This window comes from Mauremys reevesii, linkage group 3 (genome assembly GCF_016161935.1).
Source record: "Mauremys reevesii isolate NIE-2019 linkage group 3, ASM1616193v1, whole genome shotgun sequence".
Taxonomy (NCBI): Eukaryota; Metazoa; Chordata; order Testudines; family Geoemydidae; genus Mauremys; species Mauremys reevesii.
Genome location: NC_052625.1, coordinates 127,572,622 through 127,597,785, shown reverse-complemented (window position 1 = coordinate 127,597,785; position 25,164 = coordinate 127,572,622). Strand labels below are relative to the sequence as shown.

The 25,164-nt window shown below is 40.4% G+C and overlaps 2 protein-coding genes across 11 annotated transcripts in view; both read right to left on the bottom strand.

The window, feature by feature from the left end:
* The window catches only part of ZBTB24 (zinc finger and BTB domain containing 24), a 30,210-nt gene extending 7,937 nt beyond the window's left edge, over positions 1–22,273 (bottom strand). The window contains exons 1-7 of one of the 6 annotated variants that reach the window (XM_039530252.1): positions 22,167–22,273; positions 17,933–18,929; positions 17,290–17,457; positions 17,000–17,083; positions 16,196–16,279; positions 12,242–12,323; positions 6,411–8,924 (exon numbers count right to left, since the gene is read on the bottom strand). In XM_039530252.1, the coding sequence (XP_039386186.1) occupies positions 8,120–8,924; positions 12,242–12,323; positions 16,196–16,279; positions 17,000–17,083; positions 17,290–17,457; positions 17,933–18,902 (2,193 nt within the window). In that variant the 5' untranslated portion in view covers positions 18,903–18,929; positions 22,167–22,273 and the 3' untranslated portion in view covers positions 6,411–8,119. Of the gene's footprint in view, positions 1–6,410; positions 8,925–11,927; positions 12,092–12,241; positions 12,324–16,195; positions 16,359–16,999; positions 17,084–17,289; positions 17,458–17,932; positions 18,930–22,015 lie in introns of those variants that run through there. The other 5 variants (XM_039530250.1, XM_039530251.1, XM_039530253.1 and 2 more) reach the window with 5 other exon arrangements.
* Positions 22,274–23,173: 900 nt separating this feature from the next.
* Positions 23,174–25,164, bottom strand: part of AK9 (adenylate kinase 9) — a 219,026-nt gene continuing 217,035 nt past the window's right edge. For 3 of the 5 annotated variants that reach the window (XM_039529143.1, XM_039529142.1, XM_039529145.1), the window contains one exon: positions 23,174–24,269. In XM_039529143.1, coding sequence (XP_039385077.1) covers positions 24,067–24,269 — 203 coding nt within the window. In that variant the 3' untranslated portion in view covers positions 23,174–24,066. The remainder of the gene's footprint in view (positions 24,270–25,164) is intronic. The other 2 variants (XM_039529146.1, XM_039529144.1) reach the window with 1 other exon arrangement.

Genomic DNA, 25,164 nt, shown 5'->3' with positions numbered 1-25,164 from the left:
AGGCTGCATGAGCAACTCAGACACTGGTGTTGAACAAGGTGTGGTAGTGATAATTGGTATTGATTATATTACCTTTGTTTAATTCATTATTAAGTTCCATATCACCATTCCAGTATTTTGCCAAGGGTCAATGTCAGGTTGACAGGCCTATAAATTACCTGCATTATCTCCCATTTACCCTTTTTAAATATTGGCACAGCTTTAGTTTTCTTCCCCAATGTTCCAAAAGTTGTTGAAAACAGTATCAATGGTCCATGTTGATCATGAAGTTTGTTGCCTTGACTGAAGACCCTGCCAGCTGTGGAGAGGATTGCTTGAGTGGAAGATTATGGCCATTTTTCTCAGAAGTGGACCTACACCAAAAGTTGCACACTGAAGATGTGATGTTAAATCAATATGGTTAAGGGGGTAGATATTTATATTGGTTTAAACCTAGATTACAGCAGTTTAGTTTTGCACCTGTAAACTATCACTTTTTAATAAGTCAAGCAAAACATTAATTTTTGGTTCCTGTCTTCACTTAGTTTTTCACTGCATGATGATTAGTTTTAGTATGACAACATGGCTTCCCATTATGTGGTGGAACACAAGTCTTGTCTTCACTAGGAAAAAGGTGCATCTTTAACATGTTAAATCCCACGATATTCATGGTAGTTGTAGTTTTAACTTGTTGAGGTTAGTAGGGTAAGCCTAGGTTTTATCTTGGCCAACTGCCTTGTGTATACTAGGATTTTAACACATTTAAAAATATACCTTTTTTCCTCATGTACACAACCAAGGTCCCTACAGCATGTGGTATGCTGAATCTAAGCAGCAAGACTACTTTGTTTCTGAGATATACTGGAAGTTTTGTGGCAGCTCCAGTTAAAACAAAATGAGTCAAATATGAAAAACAACAATCCATATTCACCTAGACCAGTGGTTCTCAAATATTTTTCCAAATGTTGTTTGTACTGTTGGCAAATATTGTAAAGCGCTTTGCATAAAAGCTCTATATAAAAAAAACCTTAATAATGAATTATTTTTTGTTCTACAAATAAAAGCACACAACTCACATTTTAATATCAGTAGTCTTACCTTTCTAATGTGATGGATGTGCCCTCTCCCCCCGCCACGGCAGCCCTTGAGCTGGGGCTTAGAAGGTGTGTGTGTGGGGGGGGGGGTTTCTCCCTCTCTCCCCCCAACCACAGCAGCCACAGAGTTGGGGCTGGGAAGGAGGGCCGTTTCTCCCTGGAAGCTGCAGCCTTAAAGCTGGGGAAAGTCACCTCTTTCTCTGGCTGCCGCAGCCCTGCACCCTTCCCCACCCCCTCTTCTCACCCCACTATCCCCCTACCACCTACCTCCATTCCCCTCAAGGCCACCACCTCACCTTACATGTGCATCTTCTCCAGGGTCCAGGCACCTAATTAGTGGAGCCACGCAGGTAGGTGGCCCTTCATTCTCTCGTGTGCAGCTGCCGAGGCACGCACCTTAGAGGGAACTATCCACAGACCACCTGAATGGAGTGGTCTGTGGACCACAGTTTGAGAACATCTGACCTAGAGTAATATATAACTGTGCTACGGAGATTGAAGGCAAATAGGCCATTTAAAAATATATATTTATAATTTTTCCCAAATACAACAAATATACCAAAATACCAGATTCATAATACTACACAAAAGTAAATGAAGATGGTTAGGATAAAGGAAGGGGAAATAACATATCTATCTTCAGGGTCTGTGTTAATCATAGATCTCTAAAAATTCAGCCCAAATTGCTTTGAATTTTTTGGGCATTCCCTTTCTGCAGCATCCTAATTATTTGTTAGCTGTGAGGTTAGCCATATAACAGCCACAGATCAGTATTTGGTGGGAATCAACTTTTCCATTTCTGCAGGATTCACTTTTATTGACCAAAGCTGCACATTGGAACCATGCTGCCTTATTAACAGGTAACATCCTGGTATCCAGAATATAGTCAAGAATGAAACTTAAGGAGGGATCCAATTTAGCATTCAATAGTATATTAAAAACTAAATGTACACACATTTGCTAACTGAGCTTTTGTTTAGATTACGTAAGTTTCCCGTTTGCATGTCCATGAACTGGTGCATCTTTCTAAAAACTTAATCTAACAAATCTGTCTTCAGCCAAGCAAGGCTAAAGCTTGGTGGATATAGCTGATGCTCTGGCCTATCCTCATTTAAGCTTAAGTGCTGCAATATAGTTAATTTAGTATATAAAATCATGCAACGCTTCAACTTTGCAGTCTAACTTTTTCAATTCAGTATTATTTTAGAAACAGATCCAGTTTTTTTTTTTTAAAACCATCTCTACCTTTTACTGGAGGTTTCTATGGTGTTGAAGGTCTTCCTGTAATGCAGTTATCTATCTTGAAATTACAGAAAGTAAAAAATGGTTACTCACCATCTTCGTAACTTGTTTTTCAAGATGTGTTGTTCATGTCCACTCCAATCAAGTGACCCGCACATTTCTTGTTTGAAGTGCCTTGACGAGAGTCACCAAAAGGACAAGTGCCGCATTTGTAAGGGGTTTTGGCTGAGGACCCTTAAGGATTGTGAGCAGAGACTCGGAATTTTCCTCATGGAAGCAGCCCTCCATCCGCAGTCCGACCCCAGGTTGGCAGAGCCCATGCCAAGCACCTCCTTCTCTGTGTGCAGCACACCAGCGCCAATGGTGCACGAGCTGGCACCACAAGAAAGTAGGCTAAGGACTGCTGGCACTGACAGGGCACCGAACATAAGACTTTTGGCAGGCACCAATCTTTGTCCCCAGTGCCCCGGGGGGGGGGGGGGAGGAGGAGAAAAAAAAAAGAAGCAGGAGGGGGTGCTCTCCCCCTCCTAAGCCTATGGAGCCAGAAGCAGGGAGGGCTCAGCCCATCCAGTCTACTTCAGGCCCAGTGCCTCCCAGGGGCTTGTTGACTACTGCCTGCAAGGAGTCCAGTTGAGTCTGGCTCACTACTGTTCTCCGGACCATTGTGGCCAGGACATTCAACTCCAAAAGTCTCCGGAGACTTTTGAGGCAGTGGAGGACCTTATTCACCTAATAGCACCACCTTCTCCAAGGAGGGACAAGGCACCAGTGATAACCCAATCACCTATCCAATCTAGGGGCAAGCTGGCAATGATGTCACACCATTTCCCATCTCTGCTGCGCCATTCCCCGGTGCTGGCCGCCCAAGTGGGGAGATGGCACCAATAGCCAGAGGCCTGGCACCACCCAGTACCGCTCTTACGTGGTCTTCCTCTTCAGAGACCTCGGAGTCTGAGGTGGAGTCCTATCGTTCAGACAGGTCCAGTAGCAAGAGGTCTAGAACCTGGCAACACCGCCAGCCTCTTCCGGCACTGTGGCCACCTCAATGGCAACCACCAGCTCTGTGGCCCTTTTGAAATCCCTGGGCCTATCAAGCCTAGGGTCAGTGCCAGGCATTGAGATCCAGGCCGGCATCAGTCGTGTCAGCATCCTTCGCCCTCTTGCAGCAGCTGGCACCAGAGACACCTCTGCCTGATGCTCAGGCCACAGCGCTAGCAATCACGTCAGCACTGGCGATACAGCAGCCCAACAAATAACGTGACCCTCTTGGTGCCAAGGGCAGTGACCAAGGTAATTTTTATCTAGCCACACACACACACACGATGTAATTATAGTTACAGACATACTGCTCCCCCCTTTTAAATCAAAAGAATAAAGAACACAGAGAAAGGGTAACAAATTACCCAAAGAAGTGTAACTATTATCATCTGTGCATTACCAAAGTATGACAATTCTAGATTGTTACTATAATGGTACTCTTATAAACAATACTTTTTTTTTTTTTAATAAGTACTCACTCCTCTATGTTACAAGAGAAAGATGGAATCTGGTTTTATATAGCACTTTTCAGACTCATCATTTTGCAAATTACATACAGTACAATCCATTTCAGCACTTTGCTAAATAGCAAATGTGAAATCAGGATGACTGACAGGAAAAAAAATTCAGCTCAACACATTTCAATGATCCATTTCAAGAATGGCACACCTGGCATTCGTTGTCTTGCAGGCCTATTCCTAGTAAGGTACAGGTCTGAATTGTTTACTGGAATAAAAATCTACATATGCAAAAAAAAATTTCCCTTGGCAACCTGCTTCTTTGTAGATACTGAAGAAATTCTGCTGTACAGAACTTGTTTTTAAAAGAATGAAAAGTAGAGAGAAGGTAGATCAGACGTTTATAATGCAAGAACAAATTTCAACTGAAATACTTTTTCAGACAACAAAATTAGCCTGTGGAACTCAATGTCATAGGATATCCCTGAAGTCAAGAACTTGGTGGGATTCAAGAACAAAAAACTTGTCATTTATATAGGTAACAAGAACATCCAGAATTACAAAAGAATGAATAAGTAAACAAGAATACCAGAGTTTTAAAAGCAAACCTCTACATAATGGAGGTTAGGATGAAACTTTCATTAATGGGATCGTTATCCCATTCTTGTACCAAATCCTATGAAGCAACTGGTACTACCCACAGTTGGAAACAGGATGCTGCATTAGAGGGCCTTCTGTTCTGATCTGGTAATTTGTGTGTTCCTAAATGGAACCCCACCCACCCCTCCACAGTATATTCTTGAAACCTTTTTGTTTTGATCATGATATTAAAGAGATTCTCCTGTGCCACTGTTGCATGGATGGTAGTAGCAAATTAGTAGAAAATACACACTGAACAATAGCTCAAATACAACCTTAAAATAGTAGAAGAATTGCTGCCAGTGAAAGCACCATTTTATATTTAATTTTCACCTGGAGGGTTTTCCAAGATGAAGAATTTTTTTTAAAAGCTTGAAGCAGCAAAGAATCCTGTGGCACCTTATAGACTAACAGACGTTTTGCAGCATGAGCTTTCGTGGGTGAATACCCACTTCTTCGAATGCAAGTAGTAGAAATTTCCAGTACATGCTGCAAAACGTCTGTTAGTCTATAAGGTGCCACAGGATTCTTTGCTGCTTCTACAGAACCAGACTAACACGGCTACCCCTCTGATTTTAAAAGCTTGAAATTTGAAGGACAGTCTCTACCAGTACAAGTATTACTGTTTACATAGCATCCAAGTGTGCTAGATATTTTACAAATTTTAGTAAAAGCAACAGGCATCTTCTACTGCCAGCTGTGTTTGAACTGTATAGGACTGATTCTTGGTGAAAGGCTTGAACCTGCAATCACATGTAAGGACATTTAAAAAAAAAATCTGACTGTGTCCCTTTAAAGAAGCAAAGTTGTGAAAATAATGACAAAACAAAAGCTTAAGTTAGAGTGATTTTAGCAGAGACCAGAATCTTAAAATGGAATTCTAATCTTCTATGCACTAGTGTGGTACCTATGCATATTACATTTACCTTAATTATGGGATTATTATCCTGACAACATCCCAAAACCAAAAACTCATCTTAACATGGCGAGTCTCTCTCATTTTTTACCAAGACTGAACAGTATGCAAGGTAGTTAAGTCATACTAAAAAAAAAAAAAAAAAAAAAAAAAAAAAAAAAAAAATTACTCGTTTGCCGGCATAAATATTTGGATAATTTTTTTTTTTTTTTTTTTTTTTTTTAAAAAAAACAACTCTACCTGATGCATTAGCCAGGTACAACCAGGGAGTCATTCTGAGCTGAAGCTAACGGGGCTTTTTCCAGGTCCAAGAGTCAAACGCATTAGGCATTATTTTCAAAAAGATTCAGGCATACATGCAGTAAGTTGTACTAATTTCTTTCCAGGGTGGAAATTACTATTAAAAATTAGTGGTAAAGAGAAAGGTAGAATTAAAGGAAATGAGAAAGACCTGGTTTCCCATCCTCAGGAACAAGCAGAAAAAAAGGACTGACAGCAATTTTTTAATGCAACAGACAAAGCAAAATTAGTGAGACTCATTGTCCTGCTATCCACACATGGTGGTCTTTTCATAGCCTGCTCAGTTCTTAGTTTTACAAATTGTTGAAATGTATGCAATAAAAATGAAACCCTCTTCTTGTGCAGGCAATATCTAGTAACCACTACCATAAGTTTGTACTATCGCGAGTGACTTTTTAGATAAAAACTCAATATATATGCTCTTTCTTGAACTTGAATAACCAGCGTTTTTTCATTATACAAACTTCTAGAATTTAATCTCAGAAAGCTGTGACCAGTTTGCTCTGCAAAACATTTAGGAATTTACATAATAATAAGCATGTCTCAATCCTGAATAAACCAGAAATGTAGGTTATAAAAGTCGTTAAAGCTTCTCTAGGGGAAGCACCATACAATTGTAAACTGAAAACTTGAGACACCATTTTATATATGCTGCAATATTTAAGACTCAAATTTTATTTTGCAATGGTATAACAAGCAGAACTATTTCACTATATAAAATGTTAAATAATATTTTCCCCAGACAAAAGAGATAGTTTAATTTTATTTTTTCTTTAGGTTCTTGCAACATCAAAATCTTTAGCTTCTGGATTACAGTTACATTATATTCTATTTCTCTTTTGTTAATGGTTTTCTACATTACATATATAGACAGTATTTCTCCATTTTGGGAGGGAATTTAGGTAACGAATCAGATTAATCAATACAATAGATTTACAGTTGGAGGTAAAATTGGTTTCTCCCCTCCCCCATTGTCTCCCCTCCTCGCATCAACTTACTTAAAGGTTGGTATAGCTCCGCGGAGGAACTGATATACTTTTTACCCAAATTACAGTAACACATTCTCAGTAGCTAGCTGAAAGATACAAAGCAAATGCTCAGAAATGAAAATTCATACCAATGGCTTTCTGTCTAGCCAATGGTGCATATAGCCAGTTACATAGGAAACTTCCTTTGAAAAAAATCTAACAAATATTAAGGATAGAAGTTGGTTTTTGTCATGTTTAAAACTAGAAATACGAGATACCTATTTAAATCACCTGACATTTTTAACCTCAGCCTCAACCTTCAAACTGCTGTAGCTGGCCATATGATATTTTATCAGGATTTTTACATACCAGTGCATTAAGGAACAGATCATTAGTAACTGAACCCCAAGCCATGCTCTTCCCCAGCTTTTCTTTCTGGGATGTCTTTTCAATACCATTTCAGCACTTCTTCACTAGAAGTCAGGCATTAGTAATGTAAACTGCACACATTTAATCTAGTCAACAAAAAGTTGCACTGTTTTTAAAATCTATTAAGAGATGCACCATTTTATAGCTCATGTTCTGGAGTGATTTTATTCATTGTTTCAGTCACAACAAAGAATAAATATTACCTTATATTAAAGTAATGTGACATTCTGCTTTCAAAATATAAAAATAATGATTTTAAAATATAAACTGGCTCCTAAACTAAGACTGTCTTGTCAGGAAAAAAACCCAACCACACACTTTGCACATCTATAGCGCCTTACATTAGAAGATCTTCAAAGTGCTTTGCAAAGGTGGTTAAGCATTATCCCCATTTTGTAGATGAGGAAACTAAGGCACTGAGAGGTTAAGCGTCTTGCCCAAGGTCACACAAGTCAGTAGCAGCGCCAATAGCACAGCACTCAAGCTTTCCAGTAGTCTATCTAGCCACTATATCTCATTGCCTCTACATTAAGTGCACTGATTTAAACATTTGTTTGGGGAGCAGGAATTGTACAACACAGTAAAAAGAAAGGGAACCAGAGCCAGTCTATGAGTGCATCAATTTAAATCAAAAGCATGAGCAAATTTGGTATTCAATTAATTAAAATGCACTTAAGGGAATGGTCACACTGAAAATTATATATTTACCTAGAGAGAGAAGGCTCATTAAATATAAGACATGTGGTATCAATGTTGTGGGGAAAAAAAAAATTGGTTACCTTGACATTTATAGTTCAGATAATAGTCATTTTGACCCCTGCAGAGAAGCCATGCTTGTTGATCAGCAGACTTCTAGAGTAATAAAACCCTAAAAATAAACGGATTAAAATAAAGGAAACAAAGCTATCCATCAAGACCACCAAAAAATAAAACTTCAAATAGATAATCTTCTGCAGCAAATGAAATGTGATATACATAGGTCATTGAACAGCACACTCCAGCCCAGTTCCCTGAAGGCAAACAAGTATTTAAAAGGAAGCAATGCTAACTTGTATTTCAAAAAGCCTGACCTTGAATCTGATGCTCATGAGATGGGTGGTTTATGGACAAAGATTGCGGATGTGATTCAGAAATGTGTACATTTTGGTTCTGTTCTTCACTAATTTGATGGGATTGGACTGCATCTTGGTTAGTATGAGACTGACGACTAGGTTCCTGGGCCAGCTGCATGTGCTGAGCTCCTGCTGCTAGATCAAGTTCTTCAGTTTGCCCCTGATGGGCATGAAGATGTGCCAGTGCTTCCTTTGAAAGAGTGATGACATGCATTTGTTCAGATTGTGTAGTCTCTATTTGGTTCTCCATCATATTGATACTTTGGATTTGTTCTACTTGTTCCTGCTGGGCTGCAAGAAGCAAGTTCTGCAGCTGTTGTGGTGGCTGAGTGAGTAGCGCAAGATTAGCAGCCTGGCCTGTTGTCATATTTTGGGAGTTCTCAGCAGTAACAATACTAATACCTTGATTATGACCAGGTATAAAATTTATGTTATGTACTGAATCTGTGACAAGCAACTGAATCTCTTGTCCTCCAGATGTGGACAGTTGATATTGCTGCAGCTGAAGAATGTTTCTGACCTCCTCTGAGCTATTGCTGCTGCTAGGAGCACTGTTTGATTCTTGCAATTGTTTTTCTTTGCTGTGAATTTTCAAATGAGACTTCAAATTGTCCAAGCGTGCAAACTGCAAGTTACACTCTGGGCAGGAGAAAGGCTTTTTGCCTGTGTGTAAGATACAGTGTCTCCTCTTTGCACTGGAATCCGAGAAACATTTTCCACATATACCACAAGAATATGGCTTTTCTCCTCTGTAAGAGAATATTTTACTTAATCAGAAATACTAATTCTGAGACTACTGCTTTCTGCAAGGTATTACCATCACCACCACTAATAATAAATAATAATAATAATCTCTGCTATACTATAGTAGTGCTTACAGGCAGTCATGTAAGAAAAATATTCAGTGCTACATTTTCTACATTCTGCTTTTAAGAATTGCACAATATGACAAAGTTTCCTCTAATTTGTTCACATTCAAGAGTTAACAACAGGACTGCCTTCATACAGAAATATTGAAGTTTTCAGTTTTATGAAGCCCTGGTTTGACAAAATGGGGGGGAGGGGCATAAAAACTGGAGAATTCATCTATTTTATATCTTTACTAACATCATTAAGGATTAATTTTAATTTGCATTTATTTTGTCCCTTCAACTATTTTTAATTTTGACTGAAAAATATCTAAAGCCTAATTTCTGGACACACACGGCCTAGGAAGAAAAGAATAGGTTTTGCTGTAATCGGATGGGATTTTTATTGTCTGCCTCATAATAGCCCTCTAATGGTCTCAATTTTTATGAGGTTTCTTTATGCGATACATGGCTTGTAGTCATATGGATGTGAGGTGACGTTAGTGCTGTGTACTTTTATCTTTAAAAAACCAGGTAGCATCGATGTTGGAATGTAATGTGTAAACGGGGTTTAACAGGGTTTTTTTGTTTGTTTGTTTTTAAACAGAGGAAAGCTATCATAAGATTTCTGCAAAAATCAGTCTAAAATTTAAGAGTTTATCACCCCAAGTCTACCTACAGTAAGCCTTCCCCCAGCTCTCTGCCTAATTTTCTCCACAATTTATTGCATTTTTTGCTTTAAAGTGTTAAGCAGAATTCTATGTAAACAATGTACATTTTAACACACATTTGAAAATACTGTAAAGAACATGAAATATTTATACTTCCATGTTGGAAATAAATTGGTCAGATTGCACACAGTAAATCCTAAACATTTCTCTTTTGAGGTTTTTATGCCAAAACAAGCACTAATAGCCGAACACCATAAGATTACAACAAGGCATTATAATCTATATCAAACACTTGAGGCCAAATGTAATAGTTTACATTTTACATAAATTGGTATTATGTTCAAAAACTCTGCTATAGACTTGTTACAGGGATTAATTTAAGGAAACTGTCTCAACAGAAACCTGATCATTTTCCTGCATGGCAACAGTTATGATTGTAATAACTTGCTTCTGCTCTCATAGAGAAGCCTATACATTTTTTAGTATCACTATTTGTCTTGTGCTGACAGTGTACTCAATGCCATAAAATACACAAAAATAAAGACAGCCTCTGCCCTATATTAGATGGAATCTCTTCAAGCTTTCAAAAGGAATTTGACAAACTTTAATGCAAGAACAATGGGAAATATGTAAACTTAATTTTTGAACTTTCACACAACAGTATCTCATAGAATAATTTGGCAGGATCAGATTAAAACATGTTTCCATGAGAATGGAGGATCAGGACATTGGCAACAGCATACAGAGCTTTAGACATCACTGTTTAGAATACAGCTCAAGTCAGTGAAGACCAAAATGCATTACTGCAACTGCTGTTTAGTTGCTTATGTGAAATAAACGGGTGATCAAATTTCAGTCCCTGCAGTGTCCACGCTTACCACACACAACACCCCATCTTCAGAAGTGGCACTGAGACCCTTATTGGCTATTTCTGATATAAAGGATTTATTTATATACTTTTCTATGGAGCTCTTCGTAGCAGTATTTTAACACTTTGCAAACATGAATATAACCTCAAAACACCCTTTTGAGGTAATTAAATAATAGTTTTCTCCACTTAAAAAAAAGATTTGTATTGCAGTAACACTAGAACTCAGGGCCTCACAGTGCTGGGCGTTTTTAATTACTGCAGTGGAACAAACTTATGACCTTTGGTACTTTAAAACAGCAATTGTAACACTGAACCATGTAGCTGAATTGGGTAGTAAGTACATGATGACTGAAATATCAAATGACAAGATGCTACCGAGGAAACTTGATAGGAAGCTTGCACTTCCACTAACTCATACTAACAGTTTATGAATAAATTAAGAGCCAACTAACTGTTAAACTGGCATATTTCGTGAGCACTAAAACCCTCTTCCAAAAGCAAAATGTTTCTGAACCTTCATAACATTTACTCATGCAGTAATCAAATACAAAATTAGAAAATGTGCATCTATCATCTGAACAGTGTTACAAGTTTATTAAAATTAATCCAGTACATTGTGATTTTAAAGTGAAAAAACATAAAATAAAGCAGATGTATGCCATATATCATGACATCAATTTCAGGTGTAAGGTCTGATACCTCAAATTAACAAGGAATCTGTGATAAACAAGAACACCTGACTTTTAAAACACAAGTGTACCCATTTTGTTTAATTTTTTTCCCTACTCTTTAACTGAGAGATCTGCAAATGCAGGAGAAACTGACTATAGTGAAACTGCTTATGCACAATGTTGTCAAATGTACCAAATAAAACTGAAAAGAATTCCCCCCCACCTCCTGACCTAATCTCTCAGCTATAGAAATCGTAGGTGTTACTTGTAATACTGTACTAGGAAAGAAATCACATCCTTTCTAAAAAAATGCAACCTAAATTACTGGCTTTAACTTACTTGGGTTTTCTGTAGAACCTAAAAGATTGCCAGATAAATTAAAACTACATGACAAGGTCACTAGTGTACTTTAGAGACTTTCCTACGCCCCTCTGGTTAAATCACCACCACTACCACATCAATTATAGTGGAAATGCTCTGTCAGAGAGGAGAGCTTTACAGCATGCCCAGATTAATTATAATACTACCTACTAACACTTCAAAATGTAAAAACCACCATCAAAAAATGATATAGGACTTAATTTCCTCATTAAAATCTGTAAAATTTTACATTGATTCAAATATGCTAATAAATTTTAATAAAAAACAAATACATGGTATTCACAGCATTTAGTAATCAATCAGTATCTACACATCAAGTAAGTGCAGCTAAGGAGCAATGGTTATTAGTGTCATATAACCCATATATGACAGCTACTTGATTAGAAGTTGCATATCAGAGATTCACTCAATTTAATAAAAATCATGCACATCTTGGGTAGCGTAAAGATGCTCATTCTGTAATAAGGTAACAACCTGTTAAATAGAGAGCCAATCATTATATTACTGTATATTTCTCTAAACAAAAGTTCACTGTTGCAATGATTGTTTTATCTTTGACATTTATATGGCAAGAATTTTAAACCTGTTAAAACTTCCTAAATAAATAGCAAAACTATACTGTACCTGTGGATTCTGATGTGAGTCTGAAGAGAACTTTTTGCTGTGAATGACTTGCCACAGATTTCACAAGTAAATGGCTTCTCACCTACAAAAAAAAAAAAAAAAGATAATTTGAAGTACACTCATAAGTTATAATTATTGTAATAATCAATACCTCCAACAGGCTCTCATATAGCACTTTTCATCAGTACATCTAAAAGCACTTTAAGTATCATTAGCTGCATATTACAGATGAGGAAACTGAGGGAAAGCAGTGAACTGACTTGCTCAAGGTCATCCAGGTGACCAGTGGCTGAGCCTGGAATAGAACCCAGGTCTCCAGAGCTCCCATGCTCTATCCAATAGGTCATACTGCCTGCTCATAATTACAGTAAGTTCTAAGAAATCACCACTGTGCACACTAACAAGTGTAAAAGCAAGTTATTCATGCTTGCTAACTCAGGAATAAACAAAGTTAAATTATTATGCTTCTAGTGTGAGAAAGCATGGCTTTCAAAGAGGCTGCAATCCAGCTAGACCAGGGGTGGGCAAACTACGGCCTGGACGTCCTGCCCAGCCTCCGGGCTCCTGGCCTGGGAGGCTAGCCCCCAGCCCCTCCCCTGCTGTCCCCCATCCCCTGCAGCCTCAGCTTGCTCGCTCCGCTGCCAGCGCAATGCTCTGGGCGGCAGGGCTTTGAGCTCCTGGGGCAGCACAGCCTCAGAGCTTGGTCTGACCTGGTGCTCTGTGCTGCGTGGTGGCAGTGGCAGTGTGGCCCGGCTCCAGCCAGGCAGCATGGCTGTAGCGCTGCCAGCCATCAGTGCTCCAGGCACTGCGTTAAGGGGACAGAGAGTGAGGGGGTTGCACAGAGGGCAGGGGAGTTCAGGGTGGTGGTCAGGGGTGTGAATGTGGATAGTAGTCAGGGGGAAAACAGAGGGTTGAATGGTGGCAGAGGTTCTTGGGGGGCAGTCAGGAAGGAGGGGGGATTGGATGGGGTGGCAGGGGGCAGGAGTTCCACGGGCAGTCAGGGGACAAGGAGAAGGGATGGTTGGATGGGGCAGGGGTCCTGGAAGGGCTGTGAGGAATGAGAGGAGGAGTTGCATGAGGTAGCAGGGGTCCAGGGAGAAGGTGGGTGTGGATGGAGCAGGGATCCCAGAGGGGCCGTCAGGGAACAGGGGGTGTTGGATGGGGCAGGAGTCCCGGGGGTGTGTGTGGGGGCAGATAGGAGGTGGGGGCTGGGCCACGATCCCCTCCCCTAACTGGCCCTCAATACAATTTACTAAACCCTGTGTGGCCCTCAGGCCAAAAAGTTTGCCAGCTCCTAAGTTAGACAATAACACACTTTGACCACTGTGAAGCAGTGCCAACTCCAAGGAATACAAAGGAACTTTAGTTAACAGGGAGTTTGGGTAAATTGGGATTTTACTGTGTACTGAATTACTCTTCTTACATGGAGCTAGCCAGAGGGATTAAATGCAATGACAAAAAGCTGCATAATAGCAAAACAATGTCACAAACTGGCAAAGCAAAGAAAGTGAACAGAAAATAACATAACATTTCTCTGTAGTGCCTAGATCAGGGGAGGGTAAACTATGGCCCGCAGGCCAGATCCATTCCATCAGGGCTTTCAATCCGGCCCATGGGATTGCCAGCCCCGTGGCGCAGCGGGGCTAAGGCAGGCTGCCTGCCTGCCTGCCCGCCCTGGCCCCACGCCGCTCCCGGAAGCGGCTGGCACCATGTCCCTGCAACCCCTGTGGTGGGGGGGGGGGGGAAAAGAGGGCTCTGTGCGCTGCCCTCACCTGCAGGAACCGCCCCCCGCAGCTCCCATTGGCCAGAACTGCAGCCAAGAAGAGCTCCTGGGGTGGTACCTCCAGGGAGCCTGCCTTAGCCCGGCTGCGCACTGCTGCCACCCTGGAGCCACTCAAGGTAAGTGGCACTGGGCCGGAGACCACACCCCAATCCACTCCTGCACCCCAACCCCCTGCTCTGAGCTCCCCAACCCCCTTCCCTTAGCTCCCTGCCGCACCTCTCCTGCATCCCAACCCCTTGCCCTGAGCCCCCTGCTGCACCCTGCACCCCAACCCCTTGTCCTGAGGCTGCTGCCACACCCCAAACCCCTCCTGCACCACAACCCTCTGGCCTGAGCCCCCCCACCATACCCTGCACCCCTCCTGAACCCCAACCCCCTACCCCAGCCCTACATTCATGGCCCTTCCTACAATTTCCCACCCAAATGTGGCCCTTGGGCCAAAAAGTTTGCCCACCCCTGGCCTAGATATTTCTAGACATGTAATAGATCATGGATCACCACATGACCCCAAACCAAATAGCGAGTGATATAACCAGCTTCCACTATGCACAAGTTTTCAGAAATGTTGTCACAGCAGAACAGTACGTTCAAAAACCAAAAATAAGGGTCATTTTTTCTTGTTCTTTTCATCTTTGGAGAAGGGCCAAATCTGTTAACCTCTCAGCTGCTATTTCCGATGCCTCGCCTGCCTTTTCTGGAGACAACACTAAAACTTCTCAATTACATTGTTTTTAACCCTGACCTTGATACTATGCCTCTTCCTCTTACTTCTCACTACACACTCATCCCCTTGCTATATTTACAGTGCTATAGCAGCCACTAACAACTGAAGTGCTACCAACAAGTCTTACTCTAACAGCACAGCATGCTGTCCTAGAAAGAAAATGCAATGACCACAATAGTGCAAATGAAAATAATCCCTGCATATACCTTTTTCTAAAAAATGAGAAAGCAAGCATTGACCCAATATCTCACACACTATACATACATAGGGAATTGCAAAAAGCAAATGTTTAAGGGTATCCTTATTTATAAAAGCAATTTTCCCCTGTCAAAGATAGAGAAACTATGAGAAGTTATACAAATCTGAAGTTGCATAGTATGTTTTCATTTTTCTATCATTTAAAATTAAATTTTCCATGGTAAATTTGCAAATCTAAACCTCCACAAAGATAAATGTAGCAAAGCCTTTGTAATTCAAAACATGCTTGTAAAATTCCAGAAAAAGAAAAAGTTGAATCTGCTGTTAATATTACTATTTAAAAGGTATAACTAGCACTATATTTTGAATTACTTTCTCGTTACTCCAAGGGGCAGAAAAACCTGATAAAAAACGCACAGGTACCATAAGGGTTTGAAATTCGTTACATTATAACCTTTATTTTAATTCCCATTGTTTATGGTGTTTGTGGTGTCCTTGGTAGAAAGCAGGAAGTCTAAAACTGAGATTTCTACGGCTCTTGAGGTAGTATAGAGTCTAATTTTGTTCAAGCACAAAATACATTTTTAGAATAATAGTATGTTTTTGCCTTTTGTAATTCTTACAAGAGAATTATAATGATTTTAAAAGAAATCTTTGCAGGTGACCTTCCAAACGTGACCTTCAACATGAATTACTTTCTTGGAAGGTTATGCTTAATGATCATGGGAGAGTCAGTTTGCCTCAGTTTGCCCTCCAACTCTCCAAGCAACATACATCCTATGTATTTCAAATTATGTTCCCCCATCTCAAAGTCAAGTTCATTAAAACATAATAAAAAGTAACACTTGTACTGGTCACCAGGGTTCACAAATAATCCATCCCTCAAGACCTCTGGGAGCAGCTCTCTCTGTTCTTGGGTTGCAGTGAGTAGGTTCCTACCACCACCTGGCTCTCCATCAGCCTGACCTAGTCCTCACCCAGAACTGTACCACTGTTTCTCTGTGACAAAAGCAACCAATCTTATAATAGGCATTGCTTTTAGGCTGCCTCCACATGACCCTCTCTTTTGCACTGGTTACAAATACCTGTGGCCATTCCTAGGGGGCATACCTCCTCACCAGGAGCCAGGACATCACTGCATACTTAATGGATGTCTCCCTGCCAACCAGGGATGGGCTATGTGAACCCCATCACAGCCAACAAGTTAGTCTTAGCATTCCTTGAAAGAAAAATGGTGTGTAATATATACCTGTATGTGTTCTTAGATGTTTCTTTAATTGAGCTGCATCCATGAATTTGCGATGACACTGGTTACATTCCGGCAATGAATGGCCTTGTCGCAATAATAAAAAAAGTGTCAGTGCATAAGTGATCCCCTGTATTTCTTCAGTGATCTTTGTTAAAGCACTTCCCTGTAAAATAACCACTTTAATATAATATATAAAAAGACAACAATTCACCAGTTACTTCTGTTCCTGCACATCACTAGAAATGCAGCATTATTCTATTCCATTTGGGGGGAGATAGCTCAGTGGTTGCAGCATTGGCCTGCTAAACCCAGGGTTGTGAGTTCAATCCTCAAGGGGGCCATTTAGGGATCTGGGGCAAAAATTGGGGATTGGTCCTGCTTTGAGCAGGGGGTTGGACTAGATGACCTCCTGAAGTCCCTTCCAACCCTGATATTCTATGATTTCCCCAGTTAATTCTATCACTGAAGAAAGGATACTGGTTGTTTTAACTCCTGAGCCCCATCAGGAATCTACCACTTTCCTTTTGGAGCTTTGTGATTCCTTAGTTCCTCTCCACTTTACATGCCTATTATCCAGCCATCATCTTTCTAGAACAAAATTGGTAGGGACTCCTTTTAAAGCTATCAATACCATTCAGCCAAAGGAGTAGCGGAAGAACACAAAGCACAATATTGACAACAAACAGTGATGGTACTACTCATCTCTGGTGACCAGATGACAGCCTAACTGATCATAACAGGGGAAGGGAGAAGGGGGAGAAAGTCAGGCAGCCCGCCCGTCCTCCCCCACCAGCCTTGTTATACCTGTGTGCACTCGGTAATGACTCTTCAGTTGTCTCTTTTGGCTAAAATACTTCCCACACTGATCACATGTAAAAGCCTTCTGTCCTGTAATAAAAATTAATATTCCTAAAAATACAAATAATTAAATTCCAAAAATTAAGCTAAAACATAACTAACATTTCTGTATAACAGACTCTTATGCTGTAAGGTAGCTAACACTTACTTTAAAAAGAAAATACTGAGCAGAAATGTTTGTTTTGAAATGTCTAATACCTAATATAGCTAGATTATATTGGTCTTTGATTACTTACCTGTGTGTAGGCTCATGTGTTCCAAAAGAGAATGTTTTGTTGTTAAAGCCTTACTACAGACAGTACAGGTATATGGTCGCTCTCCAGTATGCATCCGCTCATGAACCTGAAGAGAGTGCTTCTGGGAAAAGCCTTTACCACATTCATTGCATTTAAAAGGGCGTTCTCCTAAAAATAAAGCACCAAGACTGTAAATAGCAAAGAGTTATTGCTAATAAATGCATTACAACTTAGAATATTTACTTATACATCTTGCTACTAGTACATTATCACAATTAAAAAATGAATTTTCAGTAGACCAGGAGGATTAATACAGACAAAAACCTAAGCTTCCTTATAGCAACCATTCAAAATAAATCATTTTGTAAGTATCATTGTCTAGGCACTGCCAATATCAAATTTAATATTTTTTCATTGGAAAAAAATTGACTAGATAGCAATCGGTGTGCAAACTACAAAGATTATAATTGCCGAAGGTGAGAATTAAGTAAAATAGTAGAAACAAAAACTTGGTTATCCATCATATATACAGCGTGTGTCTAGCAATACCATGTTATAAAGCAACATTTGAACAATTCCAATGCAAACCAATTGTAGCGAGTTACCATACCTTAACCCAAAAAAGGTAGTCTTTTATGCCTACCTGTATGACTTCTCTGATGAATAGCTAAAAAGTGATTATATTTAAACACTTTGCCACATTCTTTGCAACAAGCTTCAGAACCTGTGCGTTTTCTTTTTCTATCAGTTCTCTTTGTCAATACTTTTCCATCTTCATCACCAACAAGTTTATAATCTTTTAGCTTGATAGACCGCCGTATCCTACGTTTGCTATAACGACTCTGATTGCTCTGTATTCCTTGAGTTTTAGGATCATAATTCTCATCCTTCTCAGCTGATAGATCTACAGCAGCTTCTGAACCACAAGCTGGCTCAGTTTCTTCCATTTCTTTCCTTACTGGAACTTGTTCATCAGCAACTGTTTCTTCCACTGCAACTTTTTTCATAAAATTTTGTTTATTTTGCACTGAATTGTTCTCTCTTAGCTGCACATCTTCAATAGAAGTTGTCCCAAATTTTTCCTCTTGAACATTCTTGACTTTTCTTGGTCTTCCTCGTTTTCGTTTTGGTGGATCTCCATTTTTCTTGTCATTTGCAAAGACAACTACTGAAGTACCACTACTAGATGTGAGAGGTAATACATTATTTGGGCTACGGCTGGTTTGATAATCTGCATGTGCCCACACTAAATCATTCACTTTTAGGAGTTGTGCAGTTGCCAAGATTTGTTCCATACTTTTTTCATTGGACTGGAGATAACCTGTGTAGATAAATTCCAGTAGTGCACCAAAAGTGTCTGCAACCATTCCCTCCAGCATATAAATTGACTGGGTTATCTCTCCCTCATCTACAAACATCATTGAAAAGTACTCACTGCTGGCAGCAAGTAAAGCTTTGTGGGCTCTGAAGTGCACATCCTCTACTATTAAAGTGATATCACAAAGAAAATTCTTTTTCCTTTGTTCAGCAAAATTAGCTAGAATGGTATCTCTGTGAGCCTTAGAATGGATAACAACAAGCTTCTCTGGAGGGTCAGCAGTTGCTTCTGCCATTTTTATTGCAAACAGGAAAAGAGTTACCTACAAGAGTAAAACAGTATTATTGTGGGGGGAAAAAAAAAAGGAACTTTATTAAAGGTCTGCATTACAAAAAACAAAGTATTACAACTTACTCCAGAACTAAGGAATTTCTGCAGCAAAACTGAAGCTTTTGACCTAGTTGTACAAAGTCAATAATCCTGACACATACTTTTTTCCCTTCAAATAAACAAAGTTTTTTAAATACTTAAGAACAGCTATAAAAACTTCATGAAATGGAAACTATTTTTGACAATTATTATTTATTTAGTACCAATGTGCCTCCTGCTGTTCAGTACCCAAAATGACTGCCTCATCTGAAACTGCAACAAAGAATCCTGTGGCACCTTATAGACTAACAGACGTTTTGCAGCATGAGCTTTCGTGGGTGAAACTAATGTCTTTTGGAACTTAAAAAAAAAAAGTGAGTAGAAAGAAAAAATTTAGTTATTAGCTTTCACTTTCACAAATACCTTAGGGTTATGATGGGACTTCTATTAGAACCTATGATGAAATCTTGGCCCACTGAAGTCAATAGTGAAACTCCCATTGACTTCAAGGGCATGATTTCACCCCTAGTTTCACATGCTCCAACTTCTGAAAAATTCTCTTTCAAACCTTTCCCTGCTTATTCTCAGCCCAGAGGTGGTTATGAAAGAAACAGCACGAACAAGTGGTAAAAATGGTGGAAACTGCCAGAGCAGCCTTATATGATGGTCCTTACCCATATAAACACCAGTTCTGCTAACCCACTGGTAGCAACCTTTGTGGTTTTGGGTTTGTTTTTTTTTGGTAAAATTCTGTATTGCAGGCATAGTCTAAAACAGGGGTAGGCAAGGCCAAAGGCGGCACGCGAGCTGATTTTCAGTGCCACTCACGCTGCCCAGGTCCTGGCTACCAGTGCGAGGGGCTCTGCATTTTAATTTAATTTTAAATGAAGCTTCTTAAATATTTTAAAAACCTTATTTACTTCACATACAACAATAGTTTAGTTATATATTATAGACTTATAGAAAGAGACCCTCTAAAAACGTTAAAATGTATTACTGGCACGTGAAACCTTAAATTAGAGTGACTAAATTAAGACTTGGCACACCACTTCTGAAAGGCTGCCGACCGCTGGTATAAAAGAATGAAATTAAATGCAAAAATAATAAAGCTACTTTTAGGCAACAAATAAAACAGCATGTTTAAGTACAAAGTGGTCAGTGAATGCAACAATTATGTTTTGTACAGTAACAACTTTAATTTGCCCATATATAATATATTAGCTACCTGTGATATTCATAAAAATAGTTAACTTTCGTATAATAAATGTAAAATAAGGTTATGTGTTTAAATAATTGTCAAGGAATTCAAATTTATGGTTCTCATAACATTAACTTGCAGAAGCTGCACATGCATGTAGGTATTTAGGTACTGTATACATTCATAGCAACACAATGGTATCATTACTTTTCTGGATGCAAGATCCTAACAGTATTTGTTGTTTGAAAAAAACAAAACAAAAAAAAAACTTCTCTCTAGGGAGATTATATAAAACAGGAAGGCACACTAATATGATCTCAGTTGTAGCCATATTGGGCCCAGAATATTAGAGAGACAAGGTGGGTGAGATAACATCTTCTACGGGACCAACTTCTGTTAGTGAGAGAGAAAAGCTTTTGAGCTACACAGAGCTCTTCTTCAGGCTTGAGAAAGGTACACAGTGTCACAGCTAAATACAAGATGCAACAGCCAGTTTAGCACAAGCAGTTAGCACATATTCTCTCTGTTCAATCTTGTATTTAGCTGTGACACCCTGAAAATCTTTCCCAGACATGAAGAAGAGCTCTATGTAACTCAAAATAATCTCTCGCTCACCAAGAGTAGTTGGGCCAAAAAAGATATTACCTCACCTACTTTGTCTCTCTAATATGATCAAATATGAGACAAATTTTGGTCCAGGTAGTATTTGCTGGTGGTCTGTAGAGAGCTGGCTAATTACATGGTGTTACTGTCTCCTCATTTACAGCTGTTAAGATTTATTAGGACTGCTAAAAATATTAAAAACAATAAAAATATCCAGCATTAGGATATTTTAAACAGAAACAATGGTTGTAATTGTAACATAGATTTGCATGACTGCCATCTGGGAGAAATTCTTTTCCAGACTTGTGAATGGGAGAGGATTGTGGCCCACAAGACATTTGTATAAAAATGGGTACAGTGAAAAAAGTTTGAGAACATCTGAAGTATAGAATTTATCACAAAGTCAGAAAAGCTACTAGGGTCTCTAATTAAATATCAAATAACCAGAAAGGAGCTAGATGAGCACTGAACAGCACACTGGAGATTAAAGGATCAGAGCTCAATGGCAGGCCAGGATAATAGACGTTTGGCATCTATTTTTGTTTTTTTTTTAAATTGAGGCTGAATTATTTATTTTAAACTTTCATATCAAATCACATCCAAAAGTAAAAAAACCAAACATTTTCTGAAACAATGAGCAGTTTATCAAGAGGATCTTGGCTACAGGATTGTCATTGCAGGTATTTGAACAGGGCTCTGGGAACCAGGACTCCAGGGTTTTACTCTCGGTTTCTGGTCCTGGTTTACCCTAATACTGAGCAAATCACGCTTTTCCACACCCCAGTTTCCCCATTTATAGATGGGGGGAGGACATGCCCCATAAGCAGCCTGAAGCTGGAAGTCTCCCCAGGATGTAAAGTGCTATGTAGGACAGTGCAAGCAGGGGCTGTGGTCCCCACATTACAGCGTGTGGGGGGCCATGCACACGGGCTGGCTCAAGTGTGTTGGAAACCGCTAAGACAAGGGGCTATCTCGGACTCTGTGGAGAGAAGGCCCCCCCTTCGGGGGCGGGCGATGGGGGGGTCGGGTCAGGCTCAAGACACTCCCTGGCAGCGCTCCAGCGAGCCGGCTCCCGCCCATCGCCCCCTTCCAAGCTGCATGGCCAGACCATTCGCCCGGCAGGCAGCGAGGGGGTTTCTAGCCACCCGGCCCGCAGCAGCCTCAGGCGTCGGGGAGACCTTCCTGCCCGGGGGGGTGAGACACGTCCCGCACAGGCTCTTGCAGCCCGTCCGGGAGACCTGCGCTAGCCGCTCCCGCAGCCCGGCGAGGCCGCCTCGGCTTGGCACGGCGGGGCTCACTCACCAGCGGCAGCCGCAGGCAGCGTTCAGGGAGGGTGCGCGCCCGGCCCGGCCCGGCCGCGCTCTCCTCCCCCCGGGGAGGGGCACGAACCTGCGTCACGGCGTCGAACAGCCCGCGCGTCCCTCTCGGCTGTTAAAGCTGCAGCAAATCGGCGGGGCCGCGAGAAGGTTCCGAGAGCCGGCAGCCCAAGCCCCGCCTCCTTTGTAACGAACAGCAACGGCCCCCTCCGCCAACGCCTCAGCCGCCCGGCTCCTCCCCTCGCGCACGGCGTGGGAATGCGCGGACTTCTCTAGGAAGGGGCCCGCGCCCGGTCAGGGGCTGTGGGACTGTTCCCCTGTAGGCCAGCAGCTTCCCACTGACTGGCACGTTCCGGTGCGCGCGCGCTCCCTCGTCCTCCAGGCGCCCGGTTTTGGGAGCAGCCTTCCTCGAGCTTGGCCTAGCGTCGGTCTTCGCTCACCTGGGCGCGCGGGTCCGGCTGAGGCAGCCCGGTCCGCAGGTCTCTGCCATGCAGCCTACATCGATCCTCGCCTTGTAACCATCTCACTTGTGTCACCGCTTCCCGACCCGCCGCCAGTGCAACACCACGGACCTTCTCTCTTTCTCTGCACCTGCTCAGCGCCCTGCCAGGCTAGTCCCACGGTTTAGAAAGCTCTTGCCTTATTTAAAACATTTTTTAAAAATCAGCAAAATGTGGAAAGAAAATGCTTGAAAGGCACCGGCTAAGACACCAGCTTGGCTTTGAGAACTAACTAGGCTTTTTAAGTACCAGAGGGATAGCTGTGTTAGTCTGGAGCTGTAAAAAGCAACCGAGAGTCCTGGGGCACCTTATAGACTAACAGACGTATTGGAGCATGAGCTTTCGTGGGTGAATACCCACTTCATCAGATGAATGTAATGGAAATTTTCAGAGGCAGGTATAAATATGCAGGCAAGAATCAGTCTAGACTGGAAATTTCCACTACATGCATCTGACGAAGTGAGTATTCACCCACGAAAGCTCATGCTCCAATACGTCTGTTAGTCTATAAGGTGCCACAGGACTCTTTTAGGCTTTTAAAAAGTCCTTTCAAACAGAACGATACGGGCCTGAGAGCGGATAGGTTCTGAGTGTTTTTCTGAGATAAAGATCTTTTGATCTTTAGAATTTTTTTAATAGTTTAATTTTACATTCACATCCTCCTTAAACTGTAAATTGTAAATATGGCTGTACAAACATAAAGAACTGGGTAGAAACAATACAAGGAACAGGCAATAACTAGTCTGTGGTCAGATGTCATGTCACCTGTAGGTATTTATTTCCAAAAGCATTCTGCTTGGATATGTTTAACAACACTAGTATCTTGAAACTTCTTGATTTTTGTTTATAGATCATTTTTCCAAAAAGGTTTTTTAAACATCCCTTTTCCCCTCAAAATGATTGGTTACATTGTTAATGATCAGAAATAGTGGTAAGTATAAAATCTAGAACAAGTTAATCAATGTAGTCGTGTCTAACTGCCTCTGACTGTACAATGGTGTAAAAGGAAATTTAAGCTTGTTTCACTGCATGTAATAAAAGTGCATTTATTGTACTAATAAAGCTAACATACTGAGAGACAAGGAAATATCTGAAATGACTGTGAAAAACAAAATTGTAAAATTCAGTGAATTGTTTCAGAATATTTAATAATTTTATTTCAGTGCTGATCAAAATATTCCCTACATTTCAAGATTATAAACATTTCTAAAATATATTGTATATGAATATTAAACTAAATATTTGTTTTTACAGTAAACTACCTCAAATCTATGGCAGCCAATCATAACTAAATTCTACCTATCAGAGTCTTTTATCTATTCATAAAAGTATAATGTTCTTTGTTAACAGAATTATTTTTATGGCTAAGCCTTTATGACCAGTTGAAGTACAAAATAAGTATATTCACCAAGCTAATCAGAATTCAGTAGTTCAATGAAAATGCAAAATTATTTCATTATTGCACATTCCAAACTAACCAGAGGTTGGATCTACATCTTTAAGACACAAAAACATCCGCAATTTGTGATCAAAGTCAATAGGTCTATTTTGAGGTTCTTTGTATTTACGCGTCATTTTTGTACCCAAGTAGGGGATGAGGTCACAGTGATCTATGAACTGCTCCAGTTTCCTCTTGTACTTTTTTTGTACATATTCTGAGCTCCTGGGGTTGTAAGCTGCAAGAAATCAAGTATATTAAAATATACCATGTTCCATTTATTTTTTTTTAATTTATATTGCATTCATTATGATATATGGAGTCATATTACAAATTAAAGACAAAGATCAAACCCACACCTTTCCACCTCAACTACTGATAACACTACCACAGGCTACATCCGGAGGCAACATGCCCAGATTTAAAAAAAAAAAAAAAAAAAAAAAGTTTGGGATGTGATTTGCAGAAGTGCAGAACATTCATAACTTGAATTTAAATAGCCATGGGTGCTCAGCTTTTTGGTCTTTAATGGAAAAAAAAAGCATATTAAAATACATCTTAAATAGCCAAGTGGAAACAAATTTCAGGGCCAAGGGCCTTACACCACAACCCCAACCCCACTTCTTCCATCCCACATTTTGGTATTCAACCATGGTGACGGAAAGCAAGAGTATTCTTGTTGAGTGTAATTGTAATACGGCATAGGGGAACTGGTGGTTTAAGACAGCCAAATCTCAGGCCAACCAGAGCTGCATAGATGATAATCGATATCTTGAATGGGGCCTAGAACTGGACTGGACAGCATGGGGAACTATGCTACGTGCTATAACAATCTGTCTTACTTAAAAGTGTATGCAGCTGCCTGCAGCACTAGCTGAAGCCCTGAGTGATGTTTAAGTGTATTTGTAAGCAGAGCACAATACATCAGTCAAGCTAGTGGGCATGAATAACTACGGTGAGGTAACCTAACCATTTCCTTTCCATGAGTGACATCTCTCCTAATCTGTGATTTATAGGCAGTGCCTTTTCTGCACAGCCATTGGAAGCAGTTCAGCACTGTTACTAGAGAAGTCTGAGTGAGACCATACCTATTATTTCTGCCCACCAGAAGATTGCTTCCAAAGCCACAGAAG